The sequence below is a fragment of the Arabidopsis lyrata genome, assembly GCF_000004255.2.
Source record: "Arabidopsis lyrata subsp. lyrata unplaced genomic scaffold ARALYscaffold_5, whole genome shotgun sequence".
NCBI classification, from domain to species: domain Eukaryota; kingdom Viridiplantae; phylum Streptophyta; class Magnoliopsida; order Brassicales; family Brassicaceae; genus Arabidopsis; species Arabidopsis lyrata.
In genome coordinates, this window is record NW_003302551.1 from 14579471 (window position 1) to 14598597 (window position 19127).

A 19127-nucleotide genomic window follows, 5' to 3' on the forward strand; every position below is an offset into this window, starting at 1 on the left:
GCATAAAAACATGCAAGTTGTGTATCAGAGAGAAGGAGGAAAAAGGTATGAGAATGACCATGAGTAAAAAGTCGATAACTCAATCAGCCAAAGAGAGCATACAAGAAAATCGCCTCAGCACTTGTAACACACAAAGACAGACAAGAGGTAATGATGCTTCTTGTTGAAAAAAAGTATGCAGGAAGATGTTTGGATTTTTATGCAATTCACAAGAAAATGACTAGAAAAACAGTGGAGATCATTTTCTCTTGATTCATGAACAATGGCATATTAAGATCGAGGAAATCACCTTAGGAAGGAAAATGCATCGTTTGAGCTGAAAAGTGATAACAGGAGGTAGTGTGCGCAGCTTAATGCAGCGTGTGGCATCTACTCTAGCATTGCAGCTTCCACAAAAATATTGATTATCGCCATTAAGCTGCTCCAAGCTAAGGTAATCATTCAAACTAGCATCCAAAGTTTTGAGGCCCTTAACATTCAACTCAAGGGCATAAAAATCCTCCACCTTTGACGAAGCTTCGGAATCCCTCCCACATTTTGAGCACCTACAAGACAATAGACAAAATCAACGGATGACCATGACACCAAAAAAAACAGATATGATTTGTCATTTCATGATTCATCACATTTGCACATAAGTAACTCAGATGTAGATACTAATTTGCCTTAAAAACCATATAAATCTTCCTAAAAAAAAAAAGCTCAATCTTACGTGGTCACATGCGAGACACTACCACTGAAGAGATCTTGAACTATTGTTTTGGCTTTGTAAACTCCAGAATGGCGTAAGCAACGCTCAAGCAACGAGAGAAGCAATGTCAAGAACTCATGGGTATCCTGTTGAACCCCATTATCCAACTCCAACGTCTTCACAAAAGCATCTGAATCAACAAAAGACTTTTTGCTAGCATGCAATTGTGCAAAAAGCCGAGCAATCTGATCCAAGACTGGATACTGCTTCAAGACATCAACCTCAACAGAAAAAACTCCTTCTCGGAAAGCAGTATTCATGTACAAACACTGAAGTATACTGTTGGCATAACAAGTAGCACCCAAATTGGTCAGACCAGCCGGTGTAGAGTCAGAATCACGACGGTCCAAGGTCGGATCTGGACCTAGAGACAAAATAATTTCAGACGTTTTCTGCCACAAACCCGATTTCCGGCTTCCATTAACCGGTGGAACCAACCCACAAAAGCAGTTAGGATTGTCACGAGAGTTTACACGACAACCTTGACAAACTGGCTTCCATATCATGAAAAGTTGGTTAATGTCATCATCAGTTACATCATTAGCCTCGTGAATTTTCCTGCAAAAAGAAAGCATTTTTAACAAAAAAAAAAAAAGATACTAGTTTTGAGAAAAGCTAAGGTGAGTCTTGTTATCGTACCGGAGAATCTGAGAAGAAGAATCAACAGCATCTGGTCTTTGTCTTTTGTTCTTGTTTCGGGTGTTAGGTCTACTCATTGTGTCACCACCAACAAAATTTCCCCAGTAACAACCGAAAACCCTAGAAAACGGAAACACACCAACATTGTTAACAATTCCGATTTAACGAAGATTTGGAAATTATCACGGCGTTTCAAGGAATAAAAAACCCTAATAAAAAATGCACACACAAGGAGATGAAATTGCATCTAGGGTTAAACGATTCAGCCTCGAAACCCAGATCGAGAAAGGAACAGTGATAATTACCCAAGAAATTACAACAAAATTGAGAATAAAAAAAAAGAGCGAAGAAGAGAAAGTACCTGAGAATCTACAAGAACCAGTTTAGCAAGTAGAGAGAGCTTCACAAGCTCAAGCTTCTCCGTCTTCCTTCTTCTTCAACTCCTTCGTCTTCTTCTTCTCCACAGCGAATTTTTTTTTTTTTTTTTCTTAATTCTATTTCACTTTTTTTTTTTTCTCCCCCAGTTCTCTCGTCCCGCGCTCTCTTATTTCAGATTATATAAACATCTTAAGAAAAAACGAAAATCATCAATTAACTAAAGATTTTATTACAATTTCTCGTAGATTTATATCCATTTCCATGAGATTTCATACCAAATAAAAACTCATAAAGCTAAATCTAGATTTTAGCATTAATTGTCCCAATAACTCGAAATGTGACCAATTGATCAAATTCACCAGATTGAGCCAGGTGTTGTGAGATTTGGCTCCAATCCAAAAGACAACATTTGACCAACATGTAACCTTAATTAACGTCTCAAAAGTAAAAACAAGGATTGTTTGTGACAAACCCACAAAACACACAACAAACATTTAAGATACTTAAAAAGACACATGGATGAAACAGAATCATCAAGCTCTATCATCACCATAGGAAGATCTCTTGCCACTTGATCGTCCATCATCATAACGACTTCGACTCTTGCTTGAGTAGTCACGCTCTCTGCTTACTCTATCATCATCTTCATCTCGTCTACCCGTTGCACGTCTTGCATCACCTCTGTACCTGTCCTCTTTATCACCTCTGTACCTGTCTCTCCCATGCTTATACTCTTCCTCATCATCCTTAACAGACTCACGTCTCGGTCTGTATCTACCCCTGTCATCATCTCCTTTATCGCTGTCTTCTTCCTCAATGGCTCGACCTCTATACCTATCGTCTTCCTTAATTGTTCCATGTCTTTTAACAGCATCATCACTTCTATACCTGTCCCTCCCATGGTTATTATAGTCCTCGTCCTCTTCTCTTATGTTCTTCCTTCCTCTTTGGTAACTCTCATCCTTTAGCTTCCTCCTGTTTTCATACTCAGCCTCACTGTCATCAGAGTCTCTTGCAACTTTCTTGCCACGAGAATCACTTCTATACTGGTCCTTGCCATGTTTGGACACATCTTCTTCCTCAGTTCTTTTCTGGCTCATTCCTGCACTGTAAGCTTCTACTTTACTGCGCAGTTGTTTCTTGTTTTCGTACTCAGCCTCACTGTCATCAGAGTCTCGTGCAGCTTTCTTGCCACCAGAACCATCTCTATATCTGTCTTTCAAATAATCGGCCTCCACATCTTCCTCATCTCTTTTCTGCTTGTGTCCTCCACGGTAAGCCTCTTCTTTCTTTCGCAGTGGTTGTTTATTATCCTCAGACTCAGGCTCGCTAACATCAGAATCATGCCTCTTTCGTCCAGCTTTGCTTTGTTCATCATGTTTGTCCCTTACTTCTTTAGAACCAGATCGGTTGGAGGGGCGACTCTTTTTGTGTGACTTCCTAAGTTTCTTGCTGTCATCACTCTCAACTTCCTCAGAATCAGAAGAGACACTTCTTTTGCTTCTACTGCGTTTCTTTGAAGCCTTCTTCCTTCTTCTCTTCTTTCCATCATCACTGTCAGAGTCAGATTCAGAATCCGAGCTGCTAGAGTCACTTTCACTTTCTTGTTTACGCCCCTTAGCCTTCTTCTTAGAGCGCCTTCTACGGTCACGGCCATTCTCATCAGACTCATCAGATGAATCACCATGTCTTCTCTTCTTGCTGTCTTTTTTCTTGTGACGCTTCACTTCATCCACATCATCATCCTCCCCCCGCGGCTTCTTGCTTTCCTTAACCTTACCATCTTTCCCATCCACATCCTCATCTACCTTCCTCCTCCCACTATCTCGGTCCAAAAATGAATGTTCCCGTCTCTCTTTCAATCTACCTTCATAAGCCTCCCCCATCGGCTCATCATCAATAATACCCTCTTCAGCCACCTCTTTCTGATCAGGCAAACCCAACGCAGCTCGAAACGCTTCCATCTGCTTCTCCTTCCTCGCAGCAACCTGATGAGTTTGAGTATCAGAAATCTTCGAGTCACCAGCCCCATCACTCTCCTCATTAGCAGCAGCTTCAAGACTCAACCTAGCTTCCTCAAGCTTCTGAGCAATCTCAGCATCAGAATAACCCTGATCAGCAAGCTTATCCTCAAGAATAGCAAGCTTAAGATGAATCTGACGCTTTCGGTCATGCTCGAGGATAGCTTTATTGGGTTTCTTAGATAAACCAGCAGTACCTTGATCATCCTCAAACCCTTTACCACCATTAACAGGCTTACCACCATTTCTAGGCCTCACAAAGAACTTATTCGTCTGAACATAACCATTAGTTCCTGATCCTCTAGCGGTCTGTAACCCTATTCCGTTGTACATCTTTCAACTCTAAATCAAACCCTAAATCGAAAAAAGGGAAGAGATTGGGTTTCAGATTCAAATCGGAAGAAACCCTAAACGAAACCAAATCACAGTATAAAAGCAAACAGAAGCTAAAAGCAACAGATCTTAGATTGAAGTGGAAAACAATCAAAACCAAAATTACCAGTGTCGTCGTGTATGAGAGAAGATGAGAGAATCGTCGATGCTTACGGACTCGGAGGAGACGACGACGATGAGGAAGATAGAACCAACAGAGAGGTTTAACAATTTTTTCCCCAACAATGTATTAGATGGGCTTAGGCCCAATATGGTTTTTGTTTTGATAAAAAGGCCCAATACGTTTAAGCGGCTATTTAACATGTATTTTTGCAAAACTCAGATGTTCCTCTAATGGTTTCTAACAGAAAAATTTTCTTCTTCTCTGCACTAAAGAACAATCTCGAGTGTTATTTAATCTCATCACAATGTTTGTTGCTATACTAGGCAATTAGGTGAAGTTGGTAATCTCAGTAAATTTTGCAGCACTTTAGTTGTTTCATCACAGTGGCGTGTAACAATTGAAAATGTTCCAAGTTCCATACTGAATCTAAACAGATTATATATTACATGCCAAATAAATAAAAAACTGTCTTGGCAACAAATTTTGTTCCTGATTTTGGTTTTTATGAGCACATTTTGGAGGAATTTACCTAAAACAATTGCACGATTGGATCAATTCCATCACACCAGATTAAAATTTGTAAAAGATTTGAGAAGAAATCATAGGTATTATTGATGCAGTAACTAAAGTAGAGCAAGCAAGAGAAAGAGCAAGTTACTAATAGTGATAGAGGAGAGAAGAGCAATAATAAAGCATTAAAGTGTAAGATCACAATCGTAGTAAAACCCTAAGTTTACTTGCAAGAAACTACTACTACTGTAGAACAAAAACCTCTACTCTGCCTATTGAAAACTAGATAAAACCATGTTAAAATGTTCCAACTAGAAATGAAACATAGAGCTACTCTTTCTCAAGGGCAAAGCAGCGGTCTTCACCACACCTGAAAGTCCAAAGACTAATCGTGTCTTTCTCTTTCAATTTGTTACCACTGACGACGTTGTTCCACCCCCGATTCAAAGCGTAGTTCAAGGTTCTTTTTCCAGATTTCTTCTTCATCACACATATCTTAAAACGTAAAGCCCACTCTTTAGATAATTGATCCACGACAATCGTTCTCATACCAATATTATTGTTGTTGTCGTCTTCTTCTTCTTTATCTATGCCTATGGCTTGAGACTCCTCAGGAGTCAAGAAGTCGTTTCTGAGTAACTGACTGAAAGGTATTAAGAGACGGCTCTGGCTTGGCTTGACGTCACTCGCGGTCAAAGTCTTCCTATAGATCAGCCTAACCGAGCCTTCAGCTTCTTTCATCTTTCTCATCATATCGAAAAGCCACTCTGGCGCCTCTCTAGCTGTCTGTGATAAAGGATCAACCTTTGCTTTCTTGGATTTACCACTACTCCTTTTCTGATACCTCTTGCGTTTTGTGTTCTCCATTACACACGAAGACGGGGAAGATTGCAAATTAGGGTTTGGAGGGCTTTTAGTCTCCGTCCTCTCAAACTCAGCCGTGTTGAAGAGCGATGAAGAAGCAGAAACTCTATTAAGTGTTTCATTGTTTCGTCGTGTGTATACTCTGGTAAAAAAATACTCAAGGGAAGACCTTGGTTTTTGTGGGAGATGATCCAAGAGGCTCTTCTCGCTATCATCAAAGAGAGTCTTGGTTTCTGTGGGAGATGATCCAAGAATACGACGTTCTTCTTCATCACATAACATACCCACGTAATCCACCAAAATACTGAACCTCGTCTTCTCTTCTTCTTCTGAGACACTCTTGCGGTCTTTGGATACTCCTTCTCTTTCATATAGCATATCAGCTTTATCCGCCAAATCACGAAAACGCGACCACATATCTATCCCCCGAGCCGAAAATTCAAGCTTCTAAAGCTAAAACTTGAGGACCAGGGAAACTAGATAGAACCTCTTTCGTTTCTTTTTGGTTTTACGAGCTCTACCTATGTATATATATATATACTCTCATTAAACTTAATTTGTGTAAATCTAATAGATTATGAAGATAATCACAGAAAATCTTATAAGATATTTCCAAATAAACTTATGTACATCCTTTACTAACCAACTTCAACCTGATGAGTTCAGCTTCAAACCGAAACCCTAAACGAAACCGATCACTTAACATAAAACCAAACAGAAACGAAATAAGCACGTTTTTAATATTTTCACAACACAAAAAACTATGTGAGAACTGTCGATGGGCTTATTAAGCCCAATACAGTTCAAGATCTTTTTAATTTTTTTTCAGGGCTATTTAATTTTGATTTTAACCTTGGACAGTAGGAGTCATATCCAAGCTCATATATCTAACAGCTGTGGTTCTGATAAACGCACAAGAACGAAAGTGAATTGGAACAAAGTCACAAAGAGATTTGGTTCTCTGAAGACAGAAATTTCTAACCTGGTTATTTGTCCTAAATCGATGCCCCACTAAAGACAGAATGGTGTCTTTATCTCCTCGGCAGAAACGCAACCAATGACTATCTCATCGATCGTTGGTGGGCATCAGCTCTGCATGTCTCCAAGGGAATCAGTTGGTACGGACCATCTCCCTGTGTATGTGTTGGGTAATTTCATCCACAAAATTTTCTATAATGGGCTTTTTCAAATTAGGTTCCAAATTATCTGTTGGGATTCGAACAAATATTGGGCCATATGGCACCCTCATTTTTCATGCAATTAAATAGTATACATTTTTCAAAACAAATTTATTGTTTTTCTTTCTTTTTTTTTTTTTTTCCTGAGACTCAAACAGGCATATTCTACGCATTTCAAATTTTCAATATTGACTTTTTTTTTTCATTTTGTTTGCGTTAAGTGTGTTTGTGTTTGATCACTCGAATTCGTAAACAAAAGCACTGGCCCATACTTGCAAGATGCAACAATCACCAATATTGACTTTAGTCTACTGAAATAATGTATATTGGTTGCCAAAAAAAGAAAAGAAACTTGAATATTGAATTTGGCTCAATAAAATAATGTATAATAATTAATAAAAATAAGAGATGAACTTTGACCCTTTTCCAAGTGTATGCAAGAAAATTCTTTCTTATTTTGATGCCAGAGCCGTTGATCGATACAAGCCAACCAAGCTGGTGCTTGCGGTCTTTTTAAATATATGTATTTAATCGGCCCCAAATTTTAATAAAATTTCATTAGTTCTGCTGGAAACAGTGCACTAACCTAGAGTTGAAGTCTCTGGTTCGATACCCCATGAGGATTTTGCTTTTTGCTTTTTGCTTTTTTTTTATAGAAAAAACTTAGCGAAATTTTTTTTTTTTGCTTGTAGCCACCAAAATCTTAAGGACGGCTCTGTTTGAAGCCATTGAAAAATTCAAGGGGAACTCTGCTAAGTAGTGTAATTGCCATTGAACTCGAATCAAGACGAATATCTATAAATAACAATATTTGAGAAGTGTTTTTGCTGATGTGTCGGACTCACAGCTCTTGTTGAGCCCTTGCTTTTGTGTGATTACTTAAATACCCTTTATTAAATTCGAATATTAATTAGTTAAGGTTAAAATACATATCTACCCTAAAATAAAAATATAAATATTCGATATATATATATATATATATAAAAATATATATTAATATGCAAACTTATTAATTGGTTTTATCAATATTTATAAACACCAAATAATACAAAAAAAAAAAATGGATCAAATGCAATTAACGTACCTTTTTATGTCGGTTTATCATCCCACCAAGAACATCCGGTTACTTGAAGAACCTGATACCCTAACATCAAATGAATCTCTAGACATTTCTACATATCGTTTACGTACCAGTTTGTGATCTTAATTTTTGTATCCTGTTACCACCATCTCATGTTAGCTTCGTGACCATCTACTTGGCTTGATAATACCTTTCGACGGCAAAAGATTCATATTTAGTGGGTTTGAATACTACCTTTAGTTTAAGTCAACGTAGTGTCGAGTACAGACTTGATATCCTTTTTTTTCCATCTCGCTAGCCCATAATTTTACTTTGATCTTCTGATATTTTCTTCCGAACCCATTGTAGAGAGATTTTCCAAGATAATGTATGTTGCTAGGGTTTCGGGAGTTTATTAGCAATACGATACGATCATCTCATAGATTATTATTCATATACGATAAGTTAATTGTTGGTTTTAATTATTATTCGTTAAATCTTACTAATAGATTAAAATAAGTTTATATCCTATTTATTATTAAACTACAGCTCATATCAATATATCGTATGGTAACCATAATAATTATATATGTTATTATTATAAATTATAAATTATAGATATATTCTAGAAATATGACAGTTATAGTATTGTTACTTTTTAAAAACTAACTAATGTGAGATAATATCGAGTTTGTATACGATGATAACGAGATCGTTAAATGTTAATATTCCTTTATTCTATTGAGTATATCTTAAACTAATATTCTAAACAGTTAACTATCTAATTTATTTATTTTTATTATTATTGATTTTCCATTGCTTATCTCTGATTTTATTACTTACGCCGACAGAGCAAAACCCTAGGTTTAAGTCGAACTCCATCCGGTATAAATACATTGCATGTGTCCGCTTCTATGATATAACTAACCCCCGTTTTTCTTTTTCTTTTTTCTTTGCTTGTTGATGTTTTTGACGTGTTATTAAATTTAGATTTCTGTTATTTATTATCGTTCGTTGTGCTATATCCATATACCGATTACTGATGGTGCTTTTTTCTTTTGTTTGATCGCAGATCACGTCGATGGATCCATTCTCTACCAAACGAATACATCCATGGGTTAGCCATCTCCCAGAAGAAGTCAAGTACGAGAAAGTGGTGGGGCATGGTCTTAACGCACAAGAGCTTGCACGTAACCCTAGACTCGAGTACTTCTTCGTCAAGGATCTCAACGAAGATCAGAAATTCGAGTTCGAAGACAAGTCTTTCGACGCTGTTTTATGTGCTGTCGGTGTACAGTATCTACAACAACCACCGGCGGACCCATGTTGTAAGTAGGGTGGTCAACTGACCCACCTAAAATATATAAATTTTATGTTTTACGTATAAGATATTTTGTCTTTTGGCAGATATGGCTATGTTTGCACCACCTAAAGTTTGAGGACGTAGGTTCGATTCATTCACTGCAATAATTTTTTTATATTTTTCAATTTCCTTTTTCTGGAGCATGTGTAATGCTCTCATTTACTTAATTAATTATGTCTTCTTTTTTTTACATTCATTCTGTTTTGTTAGTTTCAATATTATACTAATTTACATTTTCATGTTTTAAAGCATAATATAATTTCCCCTTTCATGTAACATGTTTTTCTATCTTTTAAATCTAAAAGACCTTTATGCATCATTTAAATTACTTTTTCTAAATTTTAACATATTGATTTTCATAAGATGTAAATTTTTTGTTTCTTGTGAGTATGAATAATCAACAGATTTAATTTATTTATACAATTCACAATATTTTAAATAAGTTTTAATATGAAATTAAAAATAAATAATCACTACATTTGGTAAAATGTGTTACTAAATATTTAAGTTTTATGATCAATGGTACTATACTATTTTCACAAACTATATATATATATATATATATATACACACTATTTAATTATAACAATTTTTTTATATATATATTATAATTAATATTTAAAATTTTGCACCTGGTAAAATAATTTTCTGGGTCCGCCACTGACAACAACCCGATAAAGTGCATGACCGTAAACCAAAACCAATTTCGAAAAACTGCCGGAGATCGACGGCTGAGGGGTGACTATAATAAATAGACTTTTTATGTAACTTTTGTTTGAAATTATTATGGTATTGTGTTATGTTTTTATTGACAAATGACATTGTTTTACTTTAAATCATGTTCTGTATTTTTTTTTTAAGTTCTGTTGAACAAATATCTCGTAGTTGATCGTTTCTTACTGCGCCTGGTTCATAAATCTATATCGAAGAGTTAGATATGTGTTCATATTTAATAATTAATTAATAAATTAAAAGATTACGTCGAATCATCAAGATATATCCGAACATTGATTATTTAGTTCTCTAAAAAAAATGGACTGTTTGTGCTTATTGGTAAACTGTGAAAAAAGCTACACGACTTCAGATTTCCGTAGCATATGGAATCATTATACACAGTTCCATACCCTAAGTATTACAATTATTTTAGGCTTGTATAAATGATTATTTTATGTATTCAGACATTTAGACTAACGAGACAAAATATAGGTTCGATTATAATATCTACTATCACAAATTGTTATATACATGTTATGATTATATTGTTAATATAAAACTTTCTCTGTGATTTTATTAAATTATAGCATTTTAACTTTTATACGATAATGTTTACATATTCGCAACAAAATTTACATATATCCCACACATTATCGATACTCTAAATTATATACTTTCCGAAAAATAAGTGATATATATACTGCCCGAAAAAATGATATCTACTATCACAAATTGTTATATACATGTTATGATGTTTATATTGTTAATATAAAACTTTCTCTGTAATTTTATTAAATTATAGCATTTTAACTTTTATACGATAATGTTTACATATTCGCAACAAAATTTACATATATCCCACAAATTATCGATACTCTAATTTATATACTTTTCGAAAAATAAGAGATACAATATACTGCCCGGAAAAAAGGCAAATATATTGAATAGTCTAAAATATCCTGTATTGTTTAAAATTCTTGTATATATATCAAGGCACGTTCAGTGATGTCTCATAAGTTAACCTAATTCGCAAGATTTTCTCTACTCTTCCTTTTTTATCAATCTATATGACAATAAAAAACTATCCTAGAGAAAACTATCTGACGTGTCTAGACTCTCGGCTCTTGTTGAGCCCTTGATTTTGCGTAATTACTTAAATACCTTCTATTAAATTAATTCGAATATTAATTAAAATTAAAAAATTAACTGACCCTAAAATATAAAAATTCGATATATTTTACATTTAAAAAAATAGTAATATTCTTAAACACGAAAAAATGAAAAAAATAAATAAATTTGGATCAAATGTAGTTTACATACCTTTTTTATGACGGTTTATCGTTCGACCAAGAACATCCAATGATTAATCTCCACCAATCTAATCATGGTCGTGAGTCACATACAATTACGTCGGAGAAAGGATTGGTCGTGTCTTTTTATTTTCTCTTCCTTTTCCGTGTTTTTTTTTCCTTTTTGGTTCTTTTTTTTCAACAAAAGATGTGTCTCATAATTAATCATTTAATTATATTTTTGATATATTAATGGTAAATTTATGTTGTGATAATTACGAGCCAATTGTTTTTAAAAGTAAAATTTACTTTTCTAAAATATATAGATATTGCCAATAATATCAAAACAACTATCATATATTCTTTAAATTCACAAATCTGATAAAATAAAAGAAACTTTCTTTTATATTTTATACCGATAATGATGGTGTATCTAAATAAATGTCAAATATAATTGTAAATCTAAAAAAAATTATGTTATTGTTCCATTTTTTAACAAATAAAATAAGGAATATTTTTTTATAATTAATATCCATAGTAGTTATTAATTGTTTTTAGGAATATTAATTGTTTTGATAAAGATTTGATCTAACACAATATATAAATCTTCATTTCTTGTTGTTGTAATTATCTTCAAAAATTAAAAAAATTAGATCGTACACCGCCTTTCAGTTTAATATAAATACCTTCTCTAGGTTTCACTTTCAAATCATAACTAACCCCATTTTTTTTTGCTTTTTTTTTTTTTTTTTTGCGTTTTATTTTATTTGGCTTTACACATATGAATTCATGGTGTTTATGTATTGTTATAGGTTACGGATGCAACGTCGTTAAACAATTCCAGGACAATTAAATTGTTGATTCAATCGAACATATGGTGAGTTTTTCACTTTAGTACTTTCATGTTTAATATTTAAATTATGCTTGGTGTATTGAGAAATCTATAAGCTTTCCCATAATATTTTGCGAGCAGCTTAGATTTCATATTCTTCACTAAAAAAAAAAAGAAGCTTTGATTTTGTATTTACCATATTCTTCACTAAAAAAAAAGAAGTTTTGATTTTTTATTTACATAATTTGATATCAATTTGATTATTGGTTCCATCATGATGCAAATTACGGCCTCTCAACAACCCCAATAGACTATAATCGTTGGGAACTGTTCCTTTTCTCTTGCTTCTCTCTGATTATCTTTCACCAGAAGTCTCAATTATTATTATTTCTTTGTATTGATGCGATCAGAAGTTTTATCTCTTTTTTTAAATAATGATCTCTTTATGGATTTTTCATTTAGGTATGAACATGGTTTGTTTCACGGGGTGTTTCGGTGTCTTGCCTTGAATCAAGGCGTGTAAAAACGTAAAGCTTGCTTTTATCTATCTTTTTTTATTGTCACGTCTTTATCCATCTATGTAACGCTTAATCATCAATTATTATATTAAACTTCAATAAAGGCTGGTGTACCAAATTCATGGTTTGTTTTATCTGATTAGTGTACCAAATTCAATTGGAACTATATCAGATCCATGAAATTATTGATTATTGATACATGCAGGTTATGTGTGATCCTTATACACCAACTGGTGTTCCAATTCCAACCAACAAGAGGCACAACGCTGCTAAAATTTTCAGACACCAATCGTTGCCTCCGAGGAGCCTTGGTATGCTCATCTTCTTGTTTTTTGGCTATACATATTATTTTCGTTACTATAAATTCTAATAGTGTTTGTTTTTTTAAACGATTGTATGTTTTGGATGAATGAAAGCAACTACGATGCATGAAGAAGATTCAGGTGATGTTTCAATTGATATTTTATCTTTAATTTATCGATTTTCTAATTTTACAAAAATGTTCTCACCGAGTAGAATATACTTTTGAGTTTTGAGTTAAATCTTTCACAGTCTGTTGTGGATTAGCAACGTTTCAAGCCATATTAACTATTGTGTTGTGGCAGTTCGAAAGATTCATATAAATTGGACTATTGCTACAAAAAAAACAGAATCACAGGTTTCATTCTATCAAAGGAGATAAAGCCTCTTATCTCTACTGTCTTTGAGGGTAAAGATGCTAATGTCATCGCCCACGGAGCAAGAAATTGCGGAAAAACATATCTCATACATGTATTGAAAGCAATCCCATTAAGGTATTGATTATCAGACATGATACTATAGATGAAAAATGCTAATTATTGTATCGCATGGTTTGTAGGGAAATGATTATGCTCTGACGCTCAAAGGAAACAGACACCTTTGACTGTGTCTGCTACTTCTAGAAAACAGACAGTGCTAAGGGGAAATGTGACAGAGAGAAAAGACTAAAATCAAAGCAAGGTAAATCTTTAAGAAACAACTTTGTATCAACTCTAAGCCTCAATATCCATGATATACCTGCATCTGCTCTGTTGTTCAGTTTTAGAACATCAAATAATGATGATTTTTTTTTCTCAATGTTTGAAGGAAACTGTTCCGCGAAGCAAACGATTCAGTGAAATGTAAAAATAGCATGTTGGAAAATTTAATTAATACGTCATGAAGTGGAATAATCTAGATTCTTCCTTTACAAAGAGGTAAAACAGAGGGTATAGAAACAGAGACTAAGAGACCAAGAGTCTTAATTAAGGAGGTTTGGTATACCACTTAACCCTAATCAATCCACTACTTACTTGATAAAGACATATTCTCATCATGTATATTTGATTAGATTAGCTAGGCTCGTAATATGGGACAAAACCCCGAAGATGAGCAAGAAATGCTTTGAAAGATTTTATCGTAGCATGAGTGTCATATCTGCACCCTTCAGTGCTCCCTTGTAAAATCAAAGTATCTGAGTATAGATACTTAATAGGTTTAAGTGTTCTTCGATCTTGGACGATATGTTCCAACTTATACTGATACAGAGGTTATACAGATTTTTGGTTTTTCTAATAAAATAAATTGTTTGCTGAAAGATTGCTATACCTTTAACAATTTTATTTTATTTGTTAGGGTCACGACATACATACTATAATTGATAGAGAGTATTATCGTCATCGTGGATTCAGGTTTTTCCAAGGACGATAGATACATGGCCGGCCCTATAGACATCAACAAGAAACTTTTGCTGTAACCCAAATTTTGTTTCTGAAATTCTTCAACAAAAATTATTTATGAAACGGACCTAATTTTATTTATTTTACTATAATTGGCCCTAAATTTTAAAACCTTTCAAAATAACCAAAAACTTTTTTTTGAGTATTTGGCCCTTCAAATCTTAGGGCAGGCCCTGGATGGATAACACTTAGAGATTTTGATTCATGTTATCGGTTTGCTTAGTCATACTTTTTATGATTTTAAAATTCATTGGAATTTATCAATCTTTGTTTCACATATACCTTCCTTGGGTGCGATTGATTACTGCGCATTCGCATCTTTTAGGAAAATTGATACTTAATTTTGAGTATGTTTATTTCCTTGGTCCCATAATATCTTTTGTTTGGATATTTTATTCTTTGCATTGTTATGGTTTGATCTATTAATTTAAATAATTATATTTAATTGGTTGGGTCGTGAGTGTTAGCAATATTGAAGACGGAAAACCAATAATAAAGTGTGGGATCAAGTTTATGTGGAACTAGAAGATGAATTGTAAGTTATTAATTTAGTCAAAATTAGATTTGTTATAGTTTAATTTGTGTAGTATGCTAAAAACTTAATTTTATAATAAATTTACGTCTATAATGTCGACTACATGGTGGATACTGTTGTAAATTTTTGAGAGAACGGAGTAAACAATGTGATAATATCACCATATTTATCATGAGATTCACTAGAATAGAAGTCACTCGAGGTATTCGAATATTGTTTTTTTTCATGTATATATAATTTCTGAATATTTATTAGTCGATCACGTTTCTATGATATTGTTTCTTATGGTTTTGGCTACTATTGTTTGCAATGGCACCCGAATGATGCTAAAAAATATGTGTGCTGAAAGTTGCAGGAATGCAGAGTTGTTTTGTGCTAAGGATCACAGAAATTTTTATTAGTTACTAAGCTTATCTATTTTTTTTGTTTCCATTTTTCCGAATTATTTTTTTCCTAAACATGTAAATATGATCTAAAATGAAGTTTGAGGCTTTACAAAAGATAAATAATTACACAAAAGCAACCTTGGCAAAAAAAGAGATAAAAACAAGACTACAGTAGAGTAAAGAAAGATTTGAAAATAGATAACGAATCCAAATAAGCATAAGCTTTGTTCATCTCGAAGTGATGATGTTTCGTAGCTCCACTCCACCATCTTGAAAATGATCTGAGCAGCAAGCCGCAAGGAGTTATGAAGAATGTTATTACGCTGTCGCCAGAACTTATAAACCACCACTTGAGATGCTACTTTTCTAAGCAAAGAAGGCACATGACTGGAAGAGCGTCAGATCCAAGAAAATAGCTCAATCCAAGAGCAAAACAACCTTTGTTGTGGAAAGATCCTAGAGAAAACTAAATTCCACTCCTGGAAAGAGCTCACAAAGGAGCAGAAGGTGATCATGAGACTTCGTTACAAAAATGCAAAGACGACACTCATCAGATTGAATTTGTCCTCAAGAAGCCAGTATTTGACGAGTGGGCAATTATTTAAGTGACTCTGGAGAGGAAGAGCGTTAGGACAAAGAAAGTAACTCAGCCTAAGAGCAAAGCAACTTTTGTCGAGAACAAAGCCTAGAGAAAACTAAATTCCACACCTGGGAAGAGCTCACAGAGGAGCATGAGGTGATACCGAGACTCTGTTGCAAAAGTGTAAAGACAACACTCATCAGATTGAATTTGTTCCCAAGAAGCCAGTCTTTGATGTGTGGGCAATTCTTTAAAAGTGTAAGGAGAGGAAGAGCGTTGGGTCCAATAAAGTAGCTCAGCCCAAGAGTATAACAACCTTTGTTGAGGATAAGGCCTAGAGAAAATCAAATTTCCCACCTCAGAAAAGCTCATAGAGGAGCAGGATGTGATCCTGAGACTCCGTAGCAAAAGTGCATAGACAACACTCATCGGATTGAATTTTTCCCTAGGAAACCAGTCTTTAACGACTGGAGAGGATGATTGGAGATTTATTTAAGTGTCTCAATAGAAGAAGAGCGTCAGGTGCCAGAAAGTAGCTCAACCCAAGAGCAAAACAACCTTTGTGGAGGATAAATCCTAGAGAAAACCAAATTCCACACCTTGAAAAAGCTCACAGAGGAACACGAGGTGATCCCGAGACTCCGTTGCAAAAGTGCAAATACAACACTTGCCCCCAAGAAGCCAGTCTTTGATGAGTGGACAATTATTTAAGTGACTCTCGACGGTTCAAGAAAGTAGCTCAAGCCAAGAGCAAAACAACCTTTGTCGAGGACAAAGCCTAGAGAAAACTAAATTACACACCTGGGAAGAGCTCACAGAGGAGCAAGAGGTGATCTCGAGACTCTGTTGCAAAAGTACAAAGACAACACTCATCGGATTGAATTTATCTCCAAGAAGCCAGTCTTTTACGAGTCGGCAATTATTTAAAAGTGTAAGGAGAGGAAGAGCGTTGGGTCCAATAAAGTAGCTCATCCCAAGATTAAAACAACCTTTGTTAAGGATAAGGCCTAGAGAAAATCAAATTTCCCACCTCGAAAGAGCTCACAGAGGAGCATGAGGTGATCCTGAGACTCCGTTGCAAAAGTGCGTAGACAACACTCCTCGAATTGAATTTGTCCCCAGGAAACCAGTCTTTAACGACTGAAGAGGACGATTGGAGCGAGATTTATTTAAGTGTCTCAACAGAAAAAGAGCGTCAGGTGCCAAAAAAGTAGCTCAACCCAAGAGCAAAACAACCTTTGTGGAGGATAAATCCTAGAGAAAACCAAATTCCACACCTTGAAAAATCTCACAGAAGAACACGAGGTGATCCCGAGACTCTGTTGCAAAAGTGAAAATATAGCACTTGGCCCCAAGAAGCCAGTCTTTGATGAGTGGGCAATTATTTAAGTGACTCTCGACGGTCCATGAAAGTAGCTCAGGCCAAGAGCAAAACAACCTTTGTCGAGGAAAAAACCTATAGAAAACTAAATTTCACACCTGGGAAGAGCTCACAGAGGAGCAAGAGGTGATCTCGGGACTCCGTTACAAAAGTACAAAGACAACACTCATCGGATTAAATTTGTCCCCAAGAAGCCAGTCTTTTACGAGTCGGAAATTATTTAAGTGACTCTAGAGAGAAAGAGTGCCGGATCCAAGAAAGTAGCTTAGTCTAGGAGCACAACAACCTTTGTCGAGGATAAAGCCTAGCGAAAACTAAATTCCACACCTAGGAAGAGCTCACAGAGGAGCATGAGGTGATCCCGAGACTCCGCTGAAAAAGTGCATAGACAACACTCATTTGATTGAATTTTCTCCCAAGAACCCAATCTTTGACGAGTTGACAATTATTTAAGTATCTCATGGGTAGAAGAGTGTCGGTCCAAGAAGTATCTCAGTCCAAAATCAAAACAATCTTTGTCGAGGATAAATCCTAGAGAAAACCAAATTCCATACCTCGAAAGATCTCACAGAGGAGCAGGAGGTGATCCCATACTCTGTTACAAAAGTACAAAAACAACACTCATCAGATTGAATTTGCTCCCAAGAAGCCAGTCATTGACGAGTGGGCAATTATTTAAAATAGTCTGGAGAGGAAGAGCATGATATCAAAATTAACCTAAGAGTTTTGACATCAATATCTTTAGGATAATGGAAGGAGTTTCCAAATGAACATAATCTTTAAACTTCAATGTCTTGTAAAAATTGAAGGATTTTGTAAGTTAACATAATATTGTCGATGTCACATTATTGTCATTGTCACATTATTAAATTTGAAGTCAAGAACTATTGGTACCTTCGAAATTTCTGTTGTTTGTAGTTGTGAGCGTCTCCGGTATCGACTACCGTGGTTTTATGTCAATAAATTTTTCGCTGAGTGGAGGCAATGTATTGATGACATTACCATATGTATATTCAGATTTGCAAGAACTGAAATGAGTGAAAGTATTTTGTTTTGGTTTTGTTATTTAACATGTATTGTTGGGGTTTGAGACATTGAAACTATATTCCTTTGATAATTAAGGTACACGAAGAGGTACTGCTTCATACAAGTGTTCGCAGATTCTATTCAATCATTCTTGTCATGATGTAACGAGGATGCGAGATATCTTTTCCAACAAGAAGAAAGGACAAATGTCACACATCCAATTTTGATCTTTTGATTATCTTTGGTTGTTGATGAGCAAACCAAGACTACTAAATTTATACTTTCTGGTTCTAATGATTTTAGTTTTCCGTTTTGCATTTTACTATATTCAGAGGATAATAATCACTATTTTCTCGCAATAATATATCAAACGTTATGGCGTTTTACCATAATTCTATATTAATGTCGTTATAAAAATTATACTCTTGATAAAATTAAATCAATAATTGTCTAAAACTTATAACCTTAAATGACTAAATCTGGTTTTAATCAACATACAACCTCGCGCCGGGCGCGGGGACCTCCCCTAGTTCCTTATTATATCTTCAATTTTTTTAGCCTTTTAATTTGTTTTTTTTTAAGTATCAAAAAAGGTAATGCAAATCAAACTTAATGAGAAAAATCTTCTTAATTTTTGTTTTATTTTAACAAATACTATATATTTTTCAACCCGTAAAGTCCTCAAACATGCAACCACCACAAACAACAACATAAGACTTGAAACAAAACCAAACTGGTAATAATGATACTCGAGCCATGCACTATAGTCCTTAACTTCCCCGTGAATTACAGTTTGTGTTTACCTAGCAAGAATATTTATTATTTACTAAAAAAATTCACATAGAGTCGTGCTAATTATAAAAAAGT

At 34.7% G+C, this 19127-nt stretch overlaps 3 protein-coding genes and 2 long non-coding RNA genes across 7 annotated transcripts in view; 2 read left to right on the forward strand and 3 right to left on the reverse strand.

Moving 5' to 3' along the window:
* Positions 1-2003, reverse strand: part of LOC9312045 (ubiquitin carboxyl-terminal hydrolase 26) — a 6585-nt gene extending 4582 nt beyond the window's left edge. Inside the window, 4 exon segments of the mRNA XM_021026485.1 lie at positions 197-545; positions 713-1309; positions 1391-1510; positions 1752-2003. Coding sequence (XP_020882144.1) covers positions 197-545; positions 713-1309; positions 1391-1467 — 1023 coding nt within the window. The 5' untranslated portion in view covers positions 1468-1510; positions 1752-2003.
* Positions 2004-2104: 101 nt separating this feature from the next.
* LOC110228632 (pre-mRNA-splicing factor cwc-21) lies at positions 2105-4402 on the reverse strand. The gene is made up of 2 exons (XM_021026482.1): positions 4289-4402; positions 2105-4143 (listed from the first exon to the last, which is right to left on the reverse strand). The coding sequence occupies exon 2, from the start codon at positions 4120-4122 to the stop codon at positions 2302-2304; it is 1821 nt and encodes a 606-aa protein (XP_020882141.1). The 5' UTR covers positions 4123-4143; positions 4289-4402; the 3' UTR covers positions 2105-2301.
* Positions 4403-4907: 505 nt separating this feature from the next.
* LOC9313755 (putative B3 domain-containing protein At3g49610) lies at positions 4908-6369 on the reverse strand. Its single transcript, XM_002877641.2, has one exon. It carries the CDS (start codon positions 6074-6076, stop codon positions 5126-5128), a length of 951 nt encoding a protein of 316 aa, XP_002877687.1. The 5' UTR covers positions 6077-6369; the 3' UTR covers positions 4908-5125.
* A 5690-nt stretch (positions 6370-12059) lies between these two features.
* On the forward strand, positions 12060-12731 carry LOC110228120. Its single transcript, XR_002331734.1, has 2 exons — positions 12060-12140; positions 12558-12731. It is a non-coding gene; the product is annotated as an uncharacterized LOC110228120 (long non-coding RNA).
* Positions 12732-13057: 326 nt separating this feature from the next.
* LOC110228121 lies at positions 13058-14415 on the forward strand. Of its 3 annotated transcripts, none has more exons than XR_002331736.1 (3): positions 13058-13384; positions 13473-13594; positions 13721-14210. It is a non-coding gene; the product is annotated as an uncharacterized LOC110228121 (long non-coding RNA). The 3 variants fall into 3 exon arrangements; XR_002331737.1 differs by adding an exon at positions 14249-14415 and having other exon boundaries at positions 13067-13594; positions 13721-14162; XR_002331735.1 differs by having other exon boundaries at positions 13058-13594.
* Positions 14416-19127: the final 4712 nt, after the last annotated feature.